Source organism: Cydia pomonella, chromosome 9 (assembly GCF_033807575.1).
Source record: "Cydia pomonella isolate Wapato2018A chromosome 9, ilCydPomo1, whole genome shotgun sequence".
Classification (NCBI taxonomy): domain Eukaryota; kingdom Metazoa; phylum Arthropoda; class Insecta; order Lepidoptera; family Tortricidae; genus Cydia; species Cydia pomonella.
The window spans coordinates 16,156,752-16,179,299 of record NC_084711.1 but is presented as its reverse complement, the minus strand read 5'-3'; the positions used below and the strand labels follow the sequence as shown (position 1 = coordinate 16,179,299).

Below are 22,548 nucleotides of genomic sequence, written 5' to 3'. Positions count from 1 at the left end.
TTTTTTCTAATACCTAATAAGTCTTGTCGTTTAAATGTCGGTTGTCGCTAAAATAAACTAACAAAGCCTTCTTATATATTATACTTCTTTTTTGATATAATCTTTTTATTATGGTTCCGCAGTCTGGTACGATTGCATTGTGGATTTACGAGTTTTTTCATGGCGTGACATCATTCAACTAATTCAACTTTGTAAGAAAACAGGGTGAATGTGAATTATCCACTGCCTAAGTAGATACGACACTATTATGATGACTGTTGAATGCAAGTACTGCAACCCTGTGTCGTGTTAACACTAGAAATTCACAAAGGTATAGTCATTCGATTTGTAGCTGGCCCCGACGAGCTAATCCTTTGTCTATTGTTAAGTAAAACGGCACGTGCCACCACCTGCAAAAAAGGGTCATATAATTCTAATTTGCACTTGAGCGCGGGCTAGTCCAACGCTCAAAAACCAGTGTAGGTGCGCTCTCCGATAACGCGCCTTTGCTACTCATCTTGAGGACACCTTTTAGACTGGTTCTGTAGCGTTCGACTCGCCGGCACTCAGTAACCGTAGAGGGACCACACAAGAAATCGCAAATTATTTTTCCATTTGTTCATTTTGAATCTTATTGCAATATCCATAGGAGTCGTAATTCAACAACCGGTTAAAGTGGCCGGACAATTTTTTATGCAGGTAGTAGCAAGTGCGGTTTCACTTAACAATAGACAAAGGATTAGCCCGTCGGGGCCAGCTTCAACTGGAATGACTATACTTACTTAGTTTCATATCAGATAGATGTATTAAAACTTGGAAGATTGCTGGTGTGTAATATAATTCGTAACTGTAGGTACGGTCAAACCCCCTTATTCATTAACGTCTACTAAAGTTGACAACCCGCTAATAATCGTTTGTCCCTTTCCATCATACCAATACGTCGGAAAGGGACAATCGATTATTAGCGGCTTGTCAACTTTAGTAGGCGTTTATGAATAAGGGGGATAGACTTAATGGTTGATCCATGTAAGGTTCAAGCTAATTCGGTTGTCAATACTAATGATATGAAATGTCCATTGTGAAGGAAACCCTAAATTTCTCAACGATTAAAGTATGTGACTGTATAATCTAGCTCGACTTAGCCTCGAACTAAACAAATCTTGTACCTACTATCCACACTTACACACTAGTCTACCAAAAATATTAGGTACTAAGGCTGAATTTGCATAAAATATGTAGAGCAGACTGATATCTAATAATCCAACAAAAATATAGAGCAGATTAACATGGGAGTGTACCAATTAATAGGTTAATGTACTGATTGATAACCTATTAATTATACAGTGTGGAAAGATAAGTCGGGCCCTGGAGGGAAACTAGCTTAAATCCTTAAGCTGGCTCATTTTACTTAAAGGAGACATTCCTTTATTTTTAAAAAGAAACAAAACTGCATTCAAAGATTTTCTAAAACTCGCTAACCTCGCCCGGGACTCAAACCAACTAAAATTAAAAAAAGAAACACGCCCTATTTTGTTATAGTATTACCAGAATTTGAACTCGGGACTATCGGCTTCATAGACAGGGTCACTAACTCACTACCACTACCTACTATTTTTTATTTATTTATACAAAGATTAAAAACTGCAAAAGTATGTATACAGTTTGACTAGACCAGACAGGTCGTCATCAAGGCCCCCCGTTGACTGTTTTCAGTACAAAATTTGATACTCAAGCCGTAGCCACTTAGGTGCGTATGTGTAGTGTGTGTGTAAAAAAAATGGTTCATTTGCAAAAACATCGAACATTTAACATTTTTGGCAATTAGAGACAAAGTATTTTTTACATTTCAAATCAATATTAACAATTTAACAATGTGCTGATATTCCGTGAAACGAAAACGATTATCAGGCCCGAAATCGGGACTGATTTCGGACCCGAAATCGGGAAGGGTGGATGTAATTGGCGCTTAACTCAATTTTGCGGAAAACATATTTGGCCGGTGTCCCATGGATTTCCGCTGTTGATTATTGTAATATCGAACTCACAAAATCATACTAGTTGATAAGAACACAAAGTTCCGCAATAATTGAGTTATTCTATTTTATCATAAAGTATTAATTATCCATTAGCATTTCTATGATGTTAATTTTGAGTAACGATATCGAAGCTTTAATTAATCGCTATTCCGATCCGCTGTGTAGAGGTTATCGATAGATAACATGATTAAAATTGACAAGTCCACATTCCTAAAACGCACACATGCACAGCGTGCCCACCACCCATAGAAATAGAATAGTATAGAACGACTGTCAAACTTTAAAAGTGTGACCAAAAATGAAATGCAAGTGTGTGCGTAAATTGTCTATGTGCGAACAAAAATAGCGATGTCATGTTACAACATATTAATAATCTATCGATGTTTAACTGCTTTATCGAATACTTTTTCAAATGTGTTTGTTTTTATAAAAAAAATGTTATAGGTATGAGTATTATTACTACAAATAAAAAATAAATTTATTCAATATCCATGCTGCCTCTTTTTAAGTATTCAAGATAGCTGTATTACAAACACATGCTAAGTGTTAACAGTAGGTGCAAATAGTTGACTTACCAAAGAAAATTTGAATTTCGTGCCTTTTCCTACTGACAAGTTGGGTTGGGTGTGTATACGCTGTGTACAAGTAAACGCTGTCTTGTGTTTCCTTGTGTTGGCGGCAAAGCCGTGGAAAAGTGGTTAAAATGTAAGTAATGTGTTGGAAAGTGAAGTTTAAATTTATCGCTAAACATGTGCACCTTAAAAAAATATATTATAACAATCGTTATTATTTTAAGTCGGTTTCAAAGGTTAATATATTAATGATGTCTTGTGAACAACTAATTCCATACCTACTAATATACCGACAAGTTATCGATACAGTCATATGAACATTTTGTCAAGCCCTAGCGTAAAGTAACAGTTTAGGTTTTTACACAAAATATTCTAAATTACTGACTAATATGATGAAATATTAACACACAATTGAAGAAAAACTTATAATGAACTGTATAAATTGGCTTTTTACACTTTTTATGCTGTTAATTTGATAAAATATCGTTACGAAAATTTCGCTACGATTATCATAATTACCTGTGAAATGAGTATTTCCCTGGGTTTTCTAGCCCTGAAACACAACAACCCGGCACACAACAACCCGGCACACAACATGACACCATCGTCACTAAATTACTTAATGTATATTTTTGTTTTTGATTCTCTTATATTTTTCACGTTAAAAAATACGGCAATATGATTTTGGCCGCCTCGGCCGCCTTCGAACTCAAAAATGGTTACGTTTTCTCATATGTAGTCTGCCTCTTTCGCCCTTATGGCTTGTTCATATACGTGATGGCTTCCCTTTCGCACACTTCATCTGTCTGTCAAGCGAAGCGTATGACAAGTCTCTGCCACCACCTAAATGGCTACGGCTTGAGTATCAAATTGTGTACTGAGAACAGACAACAGACATTGTACTAGGGTTGCCACTTTTTTCCTACAGAAAAATAGTATTTTTGTCAAAATGTTGAAAATAAATAGTATACTGGGAAAATGAATAAAATAAGGTCACCGATTTGAAGCATTTAAATAAATATCGGTGACATTTGTATGACCCCCTTTTTTAGTGATGAAAATAAAGTATTTTTCGTACTATATTATATTATATATATAGAACAATTGTCTAAAATATAGTACGGGTGGGGTGGCAACCCTACTGAGTAGATACCCACAACAGAAGCCTTCTTGAGCTTACCGTGGGACTTATTTGTGTAAGAATGTACCTATAATATTATTATTTATTTATTTTATATTAATGCATTTTAACCCGAATTTTACCAAGAATCGTAGAATAAAATGTTGTGAGTGTAGCTACTCAGTCAGTATCAATAGAAGCGGATGAAATAACGCGACAAAAGTATCTGCCATCCCGAAATACCTTTACCAAGTAGAGATAATCTTTATAGTTCGTGTTATTTATTTATTTAACTTTATTTTACAAAAGTAAAAAGTAAAAAAGACGGACCTAAATGCTTTACCCGACTGGGCCAAACAGAAATTTGCTAGAGTCAGACCAAGATAATTTGGCAACGATTTTGACAGCCTCGGCAGTGCAAGTGTTATTTCAAACGTTCTCTCAAATTATGACATTTGCTTAACACTTGAACAGGCTGGACTATCAAAATCGCTGCCAAATTATCTTGGTCTGACTCTAAGTTCAAAAATATGTCGTAAAAAAAAAGCATCGCGTGCGAAAGTATCTGCATACAATATATCTCTTGATTAAACTATTTTATTAAGTAGAGAATTTTAGATACCTACATTTGACGCGTAGTCTGATCCGCTACTTTTGTTGGTGACTGTACTTACTAAAAGAATATTGTGCTCAGCATTGGGGCGTTTAACCCCATTAGCACCCATTATACCTACTTACTTGGGTATTTTCTACTGTAACTCTACCCAACAGTATCAGAAAAATGGTGGGTTCCCAAAAGTGGGTGTAGTGGGTGTGGGTGGGAATGGGTTAATATAGGTTAGAGCTAGATTATGTCTTTCCCATCACGGAGCAATGGTGTTCCGGGCGTTTGGGAGGTGTGCGCGGAGACGAAGCCAACACATAAAGGTTCTTTTGACACTTTATTGAAATGTAAGAGGTACACCGAGTGGGTGCTGCCCTAGATTATTATTATTATATTATGATATATATTATACATATTATTTATGTAGTAATATGTACTTACTTTTTGTTAACTCGATTTAGTTTAATGGTATAATTACTTGGATGGAACCCAACACAACTGTACACAAGAGCTTGTCAGAACAAATGATATTCCGCCGGCTTGCCTTTACGTTATATGTATACATAGGTACTCCGAGATTTGTTTACAGAAGGGTGATGATGGAAGATACTTGATGGAGAATAATTACAAAGTTTCTCGTATGATTTATGGAGTAAATAGGTAAATGTACTAACTTTTCTACCTGCAAATGCTGAAAATGCAACTAAATATGGCTAATACTACTACTTAAGGTAAAGTAGGTAATAGTTCAAGTCATAAATCGGTAAACACGGTTATTTGGTCGTGTGAGTAGGTAAATAATGACAGTTTACTTACAATGCTTATCAATTAAGGTCTAGCGTAGCGTCATATTCAAATTGACTAAGCCCTCCACTCCCTCCAGTAAGCCCATGAAGGCTTGTGTTGCGGGTATTCAGACAAAGACAATTATATAATGCAAATACTTAAATACATAGAAACCTCCCTTGACTCTGGAACAAAATATATATGTGCTCGACACACAAATAAAAATATTAAATGGCCTCACCGGGATTCGAACCCAGGATCTTAAGAAAAGATTTAAACTACCTAAAATTAACAGATAACCGTTATAACACTAAATATTCTTATCAACCAGTATGAGTTTGATATTACAATAATCAACGGAAATCCATGGTACACTGGCCAAAACCAACTAAAATATGTTTTTCCGCAATAATTGAGTTATTTTATTGTATCATAAAGTATTCATTATCCATTAGCATTTCTATGATGTTAATTTTAAGTCAAGATATCGAAGCTTCCACTGTGTAGAGATTATCGATATATAACATGATTAAAATCGACAAGTTCACATTCCTAAAGTAAAAACATGCTAAAAACCCAACCCCAACATACATATTTTTACGCAACATACATGGCTTGTCATAAGCGTTTGACATGTCTCTGGCCTAAGTCACTGCCACTACTGCTTGTCTTTTTTCTATGGTCATTACGGCTTGAGTAGAATATCAAATTTTGTACTGAGAATAGACAACGGAGGGGCCTTGCTAAGCTTGAGTCGGTCAGGACCGAAGAACTAAAAGGAATGAAATCCCACCACGGACCGAAAGGAACTAGTTCATCTTAAGCGCTCTTAATCGGTCTCGGTCCTTTAGTTCAGTAGTCGGTACGTCAGTACCTAGTAACAAATCGGTCGGGAGCGAATGATCGGAATGAGTCAAGGTCAAGAAAGTCGTTAGCTCACGCTCTCGCTCTGTTTATTTGATTGATATTTGCTCCTGAACTAAAGGAACTAAAAGAGCGAACTAGTTCCTTTAACCGATTGACCGAGATCGGAGCACTCTTTTTAAAGACCGAGCGGGCACAACTCTAGGCCTTGCTTTGGTGTCATGTCGCCTTAAGCTATAATGTTACCTGGGGGCCTACCGCGAAAATCGAAGTTCGTCAACTGTGGGCATTTTTCTCTGTCAGTCTAATGACGTCTTAGAGAGAGTAAAAGAGAAAGATCCCCGCAATTGGCGAATTTTGGTTTTCGCGGTAGGCCTCCTGATAACAATTTGTTAGACAGTTGTCATTGTCAATGTCACTTAATTTAATTATCATTATCTGTGGTAAGTTAATGTTTAGAACGCGTATTGCATTTTCAGTGCTTTCGGTACTTTGCCTTTCAAACAAATCTTTCTACTTGGACAAAGTTGCCTTCTAAAATAACTATAAAATAATATATAACCATGAACGCACCACCAACATTCGAATCCTTCCTTTTATACGAAGGAGAACAAAAGTAAGTACCATTAGTTCATATAGTGTGGATGCTCAGGAATTGATTTGCTTTCATACTGTTAATACTATATTTTCGTGTTTATAGAGTTCAAAAAGAAGAGGATACGAAGGTAACTAATGCCGCAATATTTACTGTCAACAAAGAGGACCATACTCTTGGAAACATGATTAGACAGTAAGTGCTTAAAACATTTTAAACATATTTTAGTTTTGTTACTCTAATACACAAAAGCGAATCTGCATTATATGCATGCATAAAACTCGGACAATTATTATTTACTGTGTATCGTATCGACAATTATTATTTACATGTATGTGTTTTCACATATTTTGTACTTTAAAAATATGTTATATGCAAGTCAGAATAAAATATTTATAAAACTGTCCCAGAATTAGTGTTTCTTAATAGAGAATATTGATTGTTGGTCTATAACAGGGGTCACCAAATGGCAGACCGCGGTGCGGATCCAACCTATATTATTAATTCACTGATTTAATAACCTCAACCACAATGGTCATTTTACTTTAAAAACCGGACCCCTGAGAAAACTACTCGGTGACCCCTGGTCTATAAACATAATTGTGTTCACATTTGTATCAACATGATTATCTTAAGAAGTGGAGTCTAAACATGTTTTGTTTACAGTCAACTCTTGAAAGACCCTAAAGTGCTGTTTGCGGGTTACAAAGTGCCGCATCCCCTGGAGCACAAGTTTGTGCTGCGCATCCAGACCACCTCAGATTACACGCCACAGGAGGCCTTCATGAACGCCATCACCGATCTTACATCAGAATTGTCTTTGTTTGAAGAGAGGTTTAAAGTGAGTAATTAGAAAATTTTATTTATGAATAAATTATAGTATTTTTCAAACAGCTTGGGTATGGTAACAAATGTCATCTCGATATAATTTATAACCAAACCTTCTTGAGCTTACTGTGGGGCTTAGTCAATTTGTCATCAATTTAGTCATCATTAAAAATTTCAAAATCTCCATCTCACTGATGTAAAGATATATGTAGAAATTTTTCTCTCCAATTCTATTATCTACAATTTTTTTGCTACTGCAGCAATGAAAACAATTTTTTATATGGGATAAAAATTAGTAATTAATATAATGCTAAATTTGCAGGAAGTAACTAAGATAATGTTGTGGTAAATTGTTACAGGAAGCCATTAAGGAGAAGAAGGATGGATTAGATTAAAAATATAGGAATTAAAACCTTTTATACTGTAAGTTTGAAATATATCTCATGAATTAAGAAATATTTGTATACTCAAACACACCCACTTTGTCAATAGAAAAAAGCCCGAAATTCTCATTTTCTATGGGAAGTCAACTCTTTTTGACTACATTTTTTAATTTTGTCGCCTTTGTCTACTGACAAGTTTGGTGTGGCAGGGCATATTTTTAATGAACTCATCCCACCCAACACCGAACTTGGTAAACAATGTTTAGTTAGATAAATGTGACAATCCAAATCAAAAGGGACCTTATGACGGTCGGTGCTTACGCCATTATTATCGGCGCGCCAATACTCATGCGGTGCTACGCAACATAAGCGCTGACCGCCATAAGGTCCTTTTTGATATGAATTGTAATTTAAAATTATCCTTCATTAACTCCTGTGCCATTCTGTAGGGCGGGTGGCGGGATTTTAGGCGTTGTCTGGGCTTGCTGCCTTCTGAGGTGTGGTGGAGGTATGTGGCTCAGAGTTGGCAGCCACTTTACCCAACCCCAATAATAACTTAAAAACCCAATACCCAAAAATAAAAATGAATACCCAATAATTGTACTTTTATGACTTTTTTACCCAATAATTGTACTTTTATGACTTTTTTACCCAATAATTGTACTTTTATGACTTTTTAGGGTTCCGTAGCCAAATGGCAAAAAACGAAACCCTTATAGATTCGTCATGTGCGTCTGTCTGTCCGATTATGTCACAGCCACTTTTTTTACCCAATAATTGTACTTTTTTCGTAGCAAAGGAATTTTGTATTAGGTACCTATAAGTGAAAACTGTTTTGGCTTATGTTCTAACTTTATCTTTTACCTTATTGTATTATTATGTGCTGTATGTTTCCAAAATAAATATTTTTTGCTTTTTGGGCTTTGGGCTACTGCTGCGTCGACAGACGTTGTCTCCTATCCCATCTTTTTTGCTGAATGTGCAACTCTAATGTCCTTTTTTTTTCTGCTAGCAAGCAAAGGTAATCCTCACGAATGTTGGCTATCTCGCAGATGTTGCCTTCGACTTTCCTCGCGTACGCTACCACGTAGCGCATTCTATTTTGCAACATCGCTGAAGGGTCGGGTGTTGGCTAAGGTTGGTTGGCTGCCGAATAACAACACTGCATGTGCTCCGTTTTGTTTCGGCTAATTTTAAGTCCGGTGGATTCGAGTGCAGTGCTCCAGCGTTCTAGCGATCCCTCGAGTGCAGCGTGGTTGTCTCTTATTAGGACCACATCATCCGCATAGAGTAGATCCTTGGGTGTCTTTTTCTGAATATTTATGAGGTGAGGAATATTTGCTGTGGGCTCCATCACGAGGTTGAAAAGCAATGGGCTCAGCGCTGACCCTTGGTGTACGTACACCTACTGCTACCTCAAATTCATCTCTTAATCATACTAGGCATCGTACCTTTGTGGTAGCATCGCTTTGCTCTACATGTCAGTTACGATCTTTATCTAGCACTCTGGCACGTTTTGTGACCGTAATGATTGCCATATTAATTGCCGTGGTACCCTGTCGAACGTGTTTTCGTGACCTATGAATACCAGATGAACGTCTTTTATTATTTCTCTTCTTTTCTTTAACAAGATTCTTAGGCTGTGCAGCGCGTCAATTGTTGATTTTCCAGCTACGAGCCGACACTGGTTATTTTCAATAGTCTGCTGTTAATGACTCTCTCCCGTATTTTGAATGTGTGTGATAGGCGTTTAATTGCGCGGTAGTTTTCACAGAGCCTGATATCACCTTTATTTTCAAAGAATGGGATTAAATAACTCGTTCTCCAAACGATAGGTATCCCATCAAGCAGAATACTGTGGAGATTCCTAGAAGTTCAGATGCCTGTTTGTAATAGTCATGGAATATGTTTCACATAGTTTCTGCGGTGTCATCTGTTGGTGGTCTTGCTGCCAGATAGAGCTTGATTTCAATCACGTGGTCACCTTCCGCTGCAGTTTATGCGAACGTATTTTGGGTGTCTGTTCTTTAAATGACGACAAACATGGTACGGACTGCGCTAAGGTTCGACCGTGTGTTCTTCCTACCTACAGAAAGTATGTTCATTGCTGTCGTAGTAAGGCAATCTAACGTAATGTAACATACTTACATAGCCGCATCTTTATCGAATCGCACCAAAATCATGGTATGCTTCTTAATTTGGCTTGGCACCAGTTTCAAACATATCAGTTGGTAACGCATATACTGAAAAAAGGATAATATTTTATCCTTTATGAAGTCGGTTTACTTTTTTTTGTAATTTTTTTTTATCTACAACTGCATTAGATCGTTTAGGTTGTCCCAAAAAGTCTGGTTCTCCATGTTATTGCAGCCGGCCTGCGGTGCATATGCAGACACTACATTCATGCAAGGTTGATAGATAATAAATCATTTATTTGACAGCTGCAAAAATAAACAATATAAAGTTTAAATCATCATTTTTATCGCCCTCGGTGCCGTCGGTTACCCCTAACCGGGGGACGCCCTAGTATTATGTCTCATCGTTTCATATGTGAAGTGTTTAATTGGTTTTAGTTTTACGGCCGGTTGCCACCTGACGCCAAGACAGTAACCCCGCTTTCTAACTGTAGCTTAGGATGCCGCCGTTAACACGTTGAGAGTTCCTCCGCGCGTCGTCCTCAGTGGCCCAGACCTCGGAATATGTCAAAGCGGCCCGGCTGAGGAGCCTGTTGGTTCACGAGACGTATTTTATTTCCCTCTTATCCTCCGATAGTTACTGGCGAGCATTCCTCTATCCGCCACCTGGGGACGCGATCTATAGGGATAAGGCGACCCCGAGAAATGTTAGTTACTTAACTAATGAATGTAAATTAGAATATTCTATAAGTGTGTATTTAGAAACACGCATTATAAACGTACATGAACAGACCTGATTCATATCTGTCTGTTCATATAAAGCCTAACCAGTAATATATGATCACACGCCATATTGCGGAATGTCATTGGAATTAGATATTTCATACTAAACTGAACTTTCACCCTATACACGAGAATTACAGCACCCTCTTGACAATGATCATATATTTCTGGTTGGGCTTTATATTTTATTTCTATTGCAATCGGGGAAGCTCGGAGTTTTAGAACATAGAATATTGTTTTTTGTGAGCAATTAGTGTATTCAATAAAACAAAAGAAATAAAATTCAATATTAATTTATTGCTTATACAAAATCTTAAATTTGGTGTTTCTTTTCTATATCTCCATAAAACAACAATAAAAGTTATTAGGCTATGAAGAATATCATAATAATCATGATTGTGATGGAAATGATATAAAATGTGCCATGAACATCTCTATGTGCATTATAAACCAGATAATGCACACGAAAAAGTACCATTCACCTTATAATATTAAAATATCATGCAACTGTAGCTTAAACATTAAAGATCAATGTTTTATTTACAAATATTAGTTAAAGATTTAACAAGTAAATAAGTCGTACCAAAAAAGTTGGTAAACGATTATTAATAAATAATTCCCAAGTAAGGAGTAACAACAACGGTAACATTAAAGCTAGGTGCAATAAATTAGGTGTTAAAACGTCTCCTCCTCATCACAGTTCTCCGTCGCATGCCCGAACACTGTAACAACCAAATATGTAAGTATTATAAATGTTTCACATCTGATTATCCGCTTGAGATGGATTAGGGAGTATTACTGCAATGTTCTGCCGCCAGAGGTCAGCACTAGCAACTTTCGTAAACCATAAAGTAACTTATACATACTGTGCCTTAACCTTTCGAGACCCGTGGGCTCCCTGGGTAGCCAGCTTCAAGAACCAATGACGGAATGTCGCTATATTTGTCTGGGTCTCGAAAGGTTAAACTGATTTTTGACAAGTTTTCACAGATAATACAATATGACATTGATGGATCAAGACAGTTTGTGTAAATGAATGTCAATAGCGGATGCCAATGAATGTCAAATTATGTCAAGGAGTGGTGCCGAAGCACCAACAAAAAGATAACAAATCTAAGACGAGAGTTTACTGCAATGGTACAAATTAGAATGAGTACAAATGTTGATCTTGTTAATAATTACGGCTAGGTCATAGAAATAGGATAGTATAGAACGACTGTCAAACTTCGAAAGTGTGACCAAAAATGAAATGCAAGTGTGTGCGTAAATTGTCTATGTGCGAACAAAAATAGTGATGTCATGTTACAACATATTAATAATCTATCGATGTTTAACTGCTTTATCGACTACTTTTTCAAATGTGTTTACTGTAATGTGTAATGCAAGTACTGTGTTGGAAAGTGAAGTTTAAATTTATCGCTAAACATGTGCACCTTCAATAAAGGTATTATAACAATCGTTATTATTTTAAGTCGGTTATAAAGCTAATATCTTAATGATATCTTGTGAACAAATAATTCCATACCTACTAATATACCGACAAGTTATCGATACAGTCATATGAACATTTTGTCAAGCCCTAGCGTAAAGTAACAGTTTAGGTTTTTACACAAAATATTCTAAATTATTGACTAATATGATGAAATATTAACACACAATTGAAGAAAAACTTATAATGAACTGTATAAATTGGTTTTTCACACTTTTTATGCTGTTAATTTGATAAAATATCGTTACGAAAATTTCGCTAGGAATATCATAATTACCTGTGAAATGAGTATTTTCCTGGGTTTTTTGGCCCTGAAATACTACAACCCGGCACACAACATGACACCATCGTCACTAATTTACTTAATATATATTTTTCTATTTGATTCTCTTATATTTTTCACGTTAAAAAATACGGCAATATGATTTTGGCCGCCTCGGCCGCCTTCGAACTCAAAATTGGTTACGTTTTCTCATATGTAGTCTGCCTCTTTCGCACTTATGGCTTGTCCATATACGTCATGGCTTCCCTTTCGCACACTTCATCTGTCTGTCAAGCGAAGCGACTGACATGTCTCTGGGCTAGGTCGAGGGGGAAATTGCGATGCGTGTGCAAGATGACGCTCTACTTTTTGGACAAAGTACTTACAGATGCATCGTTAGCACGGAGATGTTGTTTTGGGTCAGATCAAAGTGCACTTGCATAGCTGCAGGAAATGTACATCTTTGTACAGTTTGTTTACAGAGGACCTACCGGGAAACGCGAAAATCGAAATTCGTCGATTCATCGATTTTCTTGTTTCACTGTAGACCCTCGGATTGTGATGGATTGTGGTACTCAGAGTTTCGCGTAACATTGCCTATTATAGATGCCTTGGAATTTCAGCGATATAATTAGGACTAATCAACATTACTCAACAGTGAACTATGCAACATCCGACGGGGTACATACAATAAAATTTAGCGAACATTATAACAGTGACGGACAGTTTGGTGCAACTGACCCTAAATATGAAATCTAAAAGGGTCATTTATCAACGAATTTTTAAACTTGATTTATTGGTACTATAGTAATTAGGGCCTGCGACTATTTAGCTACAACAAAGAAGTCGAGGCTTGTTATTAGCAGGGGTCTGCTGGTGTTTCATACGAGTGTGCTGGCCCGCTGCAGATTTACAGGTCGATATGTATCACTTGTAGACATAACTGAGACGATTGGTAAGACGTTGGAAGAATGATTTGTATAGAACCGCGAAACACGCCACCAACCTTCACAGATGTCGCAGTAGGGCCGCGGAGGCGGCGGCGGCCGCTTGCCGCTGGGAGCGGGCGCCGGCGCGGCGGGCGGAGTGCCGGCGGCCTGGCGCGGGCAGTACTCTGTGTTGTGTCGTCAGTAGTTACCTTCACAGATGTCGCAGTAGGGCCGCGGAGGCGGCGGCGGCCGCTTGCCGCTGGGAGCGGGCGCCGGCGCGGCGGGCGGAGTGCCGGCGGCCTGGCGCGGGCAGTACTCCGTGTTGTGTCGTCAGTAGTTACCGTCACAGATGTCGCAGTAGGGCCGCGGAGGTGGCGGCGGCCGCTTGCCGCAGGGCGCGGGCGCCGGCGCGGCGGGCGGAGTGCCGGCGGCCTGGCGCGGGCAGTACTCCGTGTTGTGTCGTCAGTAGTTACCTTCACAGATGTCGCAGTAGGGCCGCGGAGGTGGCGGCGGCCGCTTGCCGCTGGGCGCGGGCGCCGGCGCGGCGGGCGGAGTGCCGGCGGCCTGGCGCGGGCAGTCCTCGGTGTCGTGCGCGTCGAACACGTCGCAGATGTCGCACCACAGTCGCGGTGCTACTGCTCGCGGCTTGCGTCCGTTGCTGTAACATACCACGTAATTCATGACTATCTTCAAGTAAAAAAGAACGCAACTTAAGACAGCGGTCACCCTACACACTAGTCGATTCTAAAGAATTTTTTTTATTCCATTCATATGTCAAAACGGTATTGCTATGTTAGGTAGGAAAAAGATGCGAGATATTCAGCTTTCATTTAAAGACAGTATGTACTCACAAGACGGGCTCATCGGGTGCCCCGCCCTCGAGCGCCTGCACCCGGGCTAGGAGCATCTCATTCTTGCGCTGCATGTCCACTATCACCGAGTTCAGGAACGACACCTGGCCCTCCATTTCAGCCTGTTGTTCCACGCTGTTGGAAAACATTAATACTTGTCAAAAAAATTATCTTCAAAACACGTTTGGATTAATAAACTCGAAATTAGACCACCTCATACACTGTATTTTTATGTTATTCTTGACCCGGCAGCGTCGTAACATATGAAAGATTTATTGATTGTAATAGATGTGTAAAGTCTGAGAAAAATTCTTGCTTCGAATTTGACAGCTAATGTAGATGACACTGCAAGGTTTCATAAATTTTAAGGTAGCTTTGATTTAAAAAAATTATCGTTTCCCTATTCAGTTACAGTTAAAAACATATGACACAGGCACTATCTTCTTCAGTTATCAAACTCGGGAGCATGATTTTTTTCTATAAGTATAACTATCACAGAAACTAAATTGCTTACTTTACAGGAACGTCGCCAGCTCCGTGCAGCCCTACAGCGTTGTTATCATTCTTGTCGCGGATGTCCTTAGACGCCATGTCTTTCAACATTAGTACCTTCTCTCTCTCGGCTATCTCGGCTTTGACTTTATGATTCTGTAATATAATAAAAATAATACCATTCATTACTGTTTCTTTTGTAAACGCTAAATTATTGATTTAATTAAAGTATAATTTTACCTTTACATCTTCTTGGAGTGTTGAAATAAGCTCTTGCTTTTGTTTCAACTCCATCTTTCTTTGCTCTACCTCATTCTTCAACGCGTTAATAGTGGTCTCGTTCTTCGATAAGGCTTCGGAGGTGGTTTTTCTGATAGCTTGCAACTCTAATGTCAATTTCTCTAACTTATCATCTTTTTCTACAGTAGCGCTCTGCTGAACTGTCACTAACTCTAATTTATTGTTTAATTCTACTATATTTTTTTCAGCGTCACTCAGTTTTTGCTGCAATGCATATTGCTTTTCCATTTCCACTTTAACTTTCTCTTTGGATTCTTTCAATTCTTTGTCATACATTTCTACTTGAGCTTTTAGATCGTGTTTTGCACGTTTGGCTTCTTTTTTGTACTCCTCGTACTGTTTTTGCAGTTGCTTATTCAAATCTTCATAATTCGTCTTTTGGCCTTCATTTATACTTGTTAGTTGCTTAATATCACTTTCCGATTTGGCAATTATTTGTTGCAGTTCAGTCACCTTTTCTTTGGCTTGTTGTAGCTCTTCTAATTGTTTCTCTTGCTCTTCTACACGATTTTGTAAAGGCTTAACGGTATTTTTTAGAGATTCTGTTTCTACTTTATAGTTTTCATTTAATTCTTCATTTTGGTTTTTCAATTCAGCTATTGTTTTGTTTAAGTTTTCATTTAGTAAATTTAATTCGTTTTCTTTTGCTGCCCAGGTTTGGATTTCTTGACTCAGTCGGGAGATTTCGTCTTCTAAATGTTTAACCTTGGTGGAATTATTTTCACTCTTCTGACTTTCAGTTTGAATGGCATTCTTTTGTTCTTCTAAAGCTTTACTAAGGTTGACGTTAGCTGTAATGTTTTCATTTAGTTTTTTATAAGTTTCTTCGTGTTCTATTTTTAATTTTTCTAACTGGGTTGATTCTTCTTGATATTTGGTTTCGATTGTGTTTTTTTCTTGGTTTAAAACCGCCAATTCTTTTCGTAAAGATTCTAACTGGTTAAGTTGTTCCCTTAAAATGGATTCTTCGGCGGAAGAATTACTAGCAAGGGTTTCATATTGCTGCTTCAAAGTAGAGTACTCTAGTGTACTTGCATTAAGTTTTTCTTCTAGCTGTTTCTTACTTTCTAAAGCACCATTGAGTTCTACGTTAATTTGTGCAATTTGGCGATCTTTTTCAGTTATTATTTCTGAGTTAGATTTCAGATCTACATCTAGCATTTCCAATTTGCGTGAAAGTTCTTTAATGCTGTTTTCCTTTTCTTGTAGAGATTGCTTCAGCTCTTCGCCCTCGCCCCTGGTTGCTTTTAATTCGTCACTCACAGCATTTAACTGTATATGAACTTGTTCTAATTCTTTCTCATATTGGCTCTTTTGATTGCCCAGTTGCAAGTTCATGTCATTTATAACTTTTTGTAAAGAATCTTCATTCTTTCTAGCTTCTTCCAATTTATTATTCAACTCATTCTGAGCTTCAGTTAATTGGTCTACCTTTTCCATTAGCGTGACTTGTGATGTAGCCCCGTCTGCTTTCAAAATTGCAATCTCTTCCTTATACTTCTCAATATCTACGTGTACCTTTTTGCACATGATTTCGTATTCGTTGTTTAATTCTTGTTCTCTAGTTTTCAGAGTAACGATCTCTTGCTTTAAATTAGTGTTTTCGTCCATCAATTGATCAGCCTTAGATTCCAATTCTTTCATATGATTAGACATCTCATTGGATTTATTTTCAAGTTCCTTAATCTTACCGTCTGCCAATTTCAGTTCTTCTATCCGTTCATCATTTGATTTTATTAATTGACCACGTTCTACCGAAAAATCTTCTTGAACCTTAAATAGTTTCTGTTTCAATTCTTGTTCCGTTCTACCGTGAATATTAGCTGCCTCACGCGCTTTATCTTTGAATTCTTCCAACGCCTTTTCTGATTCTTTTAGATGCTGCGACAGTTTGTTAAATTGGTCGTTAGAGTCAGTCGCCTGCCCAGTAAGATTCATATATTCAGCTTCGATTTTATCTTTAGATTTCTGCAAGTCTTCACACTTTTCCAAGGTACTGGCAAAATTTCGTTTTAGTTCACCGATCTCTAATATCAGAGCAGATACTTTAGCTTTTAAATCATTATTGGTTTGAGTTAGTTCATTTATTTGTTGTTTGAGGCGTTCGTTCTCTTCTTTTGCTGCCTTCAATTCATCTGCGTTGTGTGTAAATTGCGAATTAAGAGTATCGAGCTCCACTTTGTTCTGATCTAAAGTTTGCTTATGATTCTCTATTTCTTTCATGAGCTCTTCTATTTTTGAATTACGATTATCGATTTCTTTCTTATGTTCTTCTGCAATTTTGCTATGCTTGATATTAAAGTTTGCCGTAGCCTGTTCATAATCGTCTTTTAATTTTATAATTTCCTTGTCTCTTTCGTGAATGTTTTGTTTGTATTCGTTTATAAGTTGTTCAGTAGAACTGGAAGAGTCACTTGATTCGTGAAGTAATTTTTCATATTCCCTCGTTTTGGCAGCTAAACTTTGCTGTAATTCTGCAACATCTGATTTTCTTTTTTCATTTTGTTGCGTAATTTCGTTTAATAGGCTTTCATACTCGTTAATTTTAGCTGCGTGCTCCTCCCGGACTTTAGCGATCTCTTCCTGCAAGACTTTACAGCTCGAATCTTGTTTTGTCTTTGCTTCTTCTAACTGCTCTAAATCTAATATTTTTGAGCTGAGTTCCATTTTGAGCTTAGTTATTTCCTTGTTAAGGTTCAATTCGTGTTCTTTGCTTGCCCCGATAACTGAAAAATGCAAGATAATTGAATTAAATACATGAGCAAAGCAGTGTCAAACTAAAAAGACGAAACTAAAGTGACTGGTGAAGATCTCAAGATTCGAAATCCGGACTAAGAAGCTACGAACCTAATTCTAGTTATCACATTTGCAATGACTAACGAAGCGATAAAAAATTATAAACCAAATCGTACCAGACCTAGGGATTAGCAATAAAGAATTAAGGCTCGGCAGAGAGAAAACTTACCTTTATTCAACTCATGCGTCTTATCATCGACAGAAGCCTGGAGTTGAGCTAGTTTCGCATTCAAGTCAATAACGGTCTGACTGTTCTCCTTATTCAGCCTTTCCAAGTTCTGTTTCTCCGATTCCAGCTTAGACTCAGCCAGTTGTAGTTTAGCGGTGAGGACGGATATTTGAGTGTCGAACTCGGTTTGTGCGATGGAGATTTTAGATTTGGCCTCGGCCAAGGCCTTTTCTGCTTCGGTCTTGACTTTGGAGAGCTCCTCGGACATGCTCTTGCCGATGGAATCCTTCTCGCTGTCTTTTTCTTTGAGCAGGGCGTAGGCTTCGTCCAGGAGTTTTTGAAGCTCGGATGAGAGTGCTGTGGATTTAAAAAAGTATGATGAAAGATGACTGTAAAAACTATGTTACATAGAAGAGATGTAAATCGCCTCCTATTCTAGCATAGCAATTGGGAACAGAAAGGAGTGAAAATGTATACGGCGGAATTTATAGACCGCAGGCCAGGATCGTCAGTCATCGCCTCCCGGCTTATACTTTGTCAGATGATAGTTTAGATGCTATCATGAATTTAAGTCAGCCGGCTGTATCGCGGTGGAATGACCGTCAGTTGATGACATGAACATGTAAAAATACGCGCCTTACCACTTTATGCCCGCAAAGTACGCGTAATGTGTTTCGGTGTCTGCCATTCCTTAATCCACCAACGGAGCGGCAGCTGACGTCCACGAAGGTTCATCAGACATAGCTGTTAACCACTATACGAGCCGCGACTTTGTAGTGTAGGCATGACGTAGAGGCACTTGACGTATGTAAAAATTTGAAATTAATAAACCATAGAATATTGGATTGCGACCGAATTAAAGAGAAAGAGACCAATTATCTGGTATAATCCAAACCCGAGTTAATTCAATTCAATTCAAGGCATGAGGTATAGGATTTACTACCTCGAACGCCGCACATTTCAGTCTGAAGGTCGCTGGCGCGCAGAGCAGCCGCAGCCGCGACCGCGCGCGCCGCTTTAAGCACCTCGGCCTGGGCCTGCTATGTTGGACAGGTATGGACTCACTGTGGGCCGCGGCGAGCTCCTCGCGGTGCTGGTCGGCGAGCGCGGCCAGCTCGGCGGCGCGCTGCTGGTCGCCGGCGCGCAGAGTTGTCGCGGCCGCCTCCGCGCGCGCAGCTTGCAGCGCCACCTCTGCTTCCAGCTCGCGGATACGCTGATCGCGGGCGTATTTCTCGGCCTGCAAATATAATAATGTCTTATTATTTACTAGACATTGCCCGCAACTTCATCCGCGTATAAGTCGTTTAACTGCTTCTGCCTCTGTCCCTAGTAGCCTCGTACTAAATAGGTTGCGAGAGCGGAGTTTTTGATAAATCGTACCGCTTTTTTAGAATACAATACGGTTGCCAAAAAGTTAATTAACAATCTTGAGGATTTTGTCTAGGAACTTCAGCGATTCGAATCATGATTTTTTGGCTTTGGATTAAAAAAGATCACGAGCATAGGCCTAAAACGCATTTTAAAAATTTGAAACAATTTATGCACACAAGCTAAAACTATGAAAATTCCTTCTCATCGATACCTTTTTTTTGTTAATACTTACAACAAATTAAAATAAAATAAAACTACAGGGCCTTAGGAGTTTGACGCACAATGTGACAAAAAAAAAGTAAATTAAAAATGTTCATACCTCCATAGCATCTTTGTATTTCTGGAACAAACGGACATCGGTTAAATAAAATCGCATGAAAAACCACACTCCGATGGCATATGAAGCTAATTTCTATCTTGTCACGAATCGACGACGTAAAGAATATTACATTACTAGAATTACACTCAGAAAGTTACAAGTAGTTATAGTTACATTGTAGTCCTCCTTGTTGATGTTCTCCTCTTCGTGTTTAAAGAGCAGGTCCTCCACCTTCTGTTTCTCGTCTTCTAGCTGCTGCGTGAGACGGTCCAGCTCTGCTTTCAGCTTGCCGTTTTCAGTGCTTGTCTAGAGAAGCAAAATACACTTTAAGCTTTTGGCAACGATACGAATAATTGTATGTACTTTAAAATAATAAAAACCTGAAAAATGTAGCTATATCAGATATCCGTAGGTACCATTGATTAACGAGCTACTTTAAAATGTTGGTGAAATCGGCGTTGGAAGGGCCTTTTGACGTTTCGGACCATCTCAAGCCTCAGTTATAGGAAAAGGGCTAGTATTCTATTCTAGGATCACTAACGGACCATTTACATAGTACGAATTTTCCGCCTGTTAACATACATCACATACATGTAAACATATCATCGCCTGGCGGTTGTCGCCTACGATAATGTCATACAATTTTTCGTCCAAACTCGGACGGAAAACTCGTTTACGAGTAAATGGGCATTTGGGCTTTGTCTCTACCTGTGCGGCTTCCTTCTTCAGCTGCTCGAGCGCGGTCTCTGCGCGGTTGGCCTGCAGCGACACCTTGGCCACCTCCGTCCGCTCCAGTTCTCGCTCTCGCATCAGTCGCTCCAAGTGATGTTGTTTTTCTCGAAGCATCTCCTGTTATGATTAGGAAAACTTTAACTGACTCTTTAGACATTTTTTTTCATTTCGGTTTGATTATTTTAAGCTGCAACCATAAAAGAGCATTTTATCCATAAGTTGTTTTGAAACCGCAGAAACCTATAGCTATGCCATTAAATCGACAGAAACATTAATACATTGATGCCTTCGTTATAGTCTAATTTAATACATTTAATACGTAGGTACTTAAGATTATAATTACAAATACAGCCATTTTTACACTAGGCACACCTAACGAAAAAAACTCAAAATTAATTTCGCGACATGAAATCATGAGTACGGGTCGAAAGGGTCACATCAACTCATTTATCTCAAATTCCTGTTTTCGTATTTCTAAAAGGTTCGATTAGTCTTATCATTTCATCCGTATTCATGATTTAAGCCGATCATTATCCTAAACCCCAAACAGGATATTGTTCGTTCGGCGATGCGTTCTTGATTGTTATTTTCCTCCTGATGACGCACCTGGCGACCGCAAAACAAATTGGTCCTTCACACACTTTCCTGACTGCATCTGTTAAATAAACCATTAAAGACACACTTCGTATACCTAATTAAATGTAAAAAAACAATTGAAACCGATACGAGTCTGTCCCGGACCCGACAACTGAATTAATGGACAGCCCGACTCAAACCAAATGTTATACCTAATACCTAAGTAAAAACCAGAAACGTGGACGACCTACTCCAAGCAAGAGCTTCGCCTAAACGCATTTCACATGCGTTGTCTGCGAACCATATTAGGAGTAACTTGGAAGGCTCGGGTAACGAATGAAGCTGTTCTTTCAAAGACCAAATGCAGCAGCATAACGGCTATGCTGAAACAGAGACGACTCCGTTGGCTGGGAGACTTTTATAGAATGGACCATGACAGATTGCCACGTGAAGTCATGTTCGGACAGATTGCCGACACTAAGAGACCGGTTGGTCGACCCGTGCTCCGTTTCAAGGATTCCTGTAAACGCGACATGAATGGCTTCAACATACCGGTTAACCGTTGGGAGGAACGTGCGGAGATGAGACCGGAGTGGCGTCGTAACTTGCGGGAAGGCATGGCAAAGCAAGACGAGCTCTGGATGGACCACCTCAAGCAGAAGCGAACTCGCAGAGCTGCTGGACCACCCCAGGAGTCAAGACACATCTGTGATTGATGCGGCAAGAAATGCCGATCGGCCATTGGTCTATACCAGGGGTGGCCAACAGGTCGATCGCGACTGTTAGTCTAGTCGATCGTGGCAAGGCAAAAAATATAAATACGTAGACCAGTTTCATCTAAGGTTTCAAGAAGTATGTAATTGGTAGATCGCACAGGGTTTCGTTAGTAAACAGGAGATCTTGGGTCTAATCAAGTTGGCCACCCCTGGTCTATACAGTCATCGCAGTCGATGTAGGCTGTAGACTACTTCCTCAAAATAACTCCTTATTCGCTGCAACTATCATCTGCAAAGATGCTGTGGCCAGTGATGATGATGAAGTATAACGTGTGTTTGTTTGTTTTGCGCGTATATGTGTATGCCCGAACTGATGAACCGATTTCGATTAACTTCTGTTACGGTTTTTGGCGAAATGAATGACATTGTTCTTATCTTACGAACAGCTTGGGTTATTCCCACTAATTACAACCAAGTTGTTACCAGTGGTAACTACTGGGATTTATTTTCCCATCTTTTACCACTGGTAACTACTGGCGAAAAAAAAACTCACTAGTTACCACCAAACCAGGTTTTTCCAGTAGTTACCACCAAAATTTGGTTAGCGTTCAATACCAATAAAAATAGTATAAATATAGAGTGCTTTAATCAATAATTAATTAAAAGTTGAATTAATTATAAGTTAATTCGTTATTCGTTTAATTATAGGTCACCAACTTGGTTTGGTGGTAACTAAAATTAGATTTCTTTTCCCATAGTTACCAGTGGTAAAAGTTGGGAAAAAAATTCCCAGTAGTTACCACTGGTAACAACTTGGTGGTAACTAGTGGGAATAATCCAACAGCTTTTGCATTTCGTCGA

The 22,548-nt window shown here is 38.7% G+C and overlaps 2 protein-coding genes across 11 annotated transcripts in view; one reads left to right on the top strand and one right to left on the bottom strand.

The window, feature by feature from the left end:
- The first annotated feature begins 6,378 nt into the window (after nt 1-6,378).
- LOC133521503 (DNA-directed RNA polymerase II subunit RPB11) lies at nt 6,379-8,688 on the top strand. The gene is made up of 4 exons (XM_061856507.1): nt 6,379-6,577; nt 6,662-6,751; nt 7,223-7,397; nt 7,744-8,688. Exons 1-4 carry the CDS (start codon nt 6,525-6,527, stop codon nt 7,777-7,779), a joined length of 354 nt encoding a protein of 117 aa, XP_061712491.1. The 5' UTR covers nt 6,379-6,524; the 3' UTR covers nt 7,780-8,688.
- Nucleotides 8,689-10,962: 2,274 nt separating this feature from the next.
- The window catches only part of LOC133521479 (CAP-Gly domain-containing linker protein 1), a 59,891-nt gene continuing 48,305 nt past the window's right edge, over nt 10,963-22,548 (bottom strand). For all 10 annotated transcript variants that reach the window (XM_061856458.1, XM_061856457.1, XM_061856461.1 and 7 more), the window contains 10 exons: nt 20,372-20,512; nt 19,838-19,969; nt 19,664-19,684; nt 19,039-19,210; nt 17,974-18,330; nt 14,949-17,734; nt 14,731-14,864; nt 14,217-14,351; nt 13,839-14,023; nt 10,963-11,407 (listed from right to left, as the gene is read on the bottom strand). In XM_061856458.1, the coding sequence (XP_061712442.1) occupies nt 11,361-11,407; nt 13,839-14,023; nt 14,217-14,351; nt 14,731-14,864; nt 14,949-17,734; nt 17,974-18,330; nt 19,039-19,210; nt 19,664-19,684; nt 19,838-19,969; nt 20,372-20,512 (4,110 nt within the window). In that variant the 3' untranslated portion in view covers nt 10,963-11,360. The remainder of the gene's footprint in view (nt 11,408-13,838; nt 14,024-14,216; nt 14,352-14,730; nt 14,865-14,948; nt 17,735-17,973; nt 18,331-19,038; nt 19,211-19,663; nt 19,685-19,837; nt 19,970-20,371; nt 20,513-22,548) is intronic.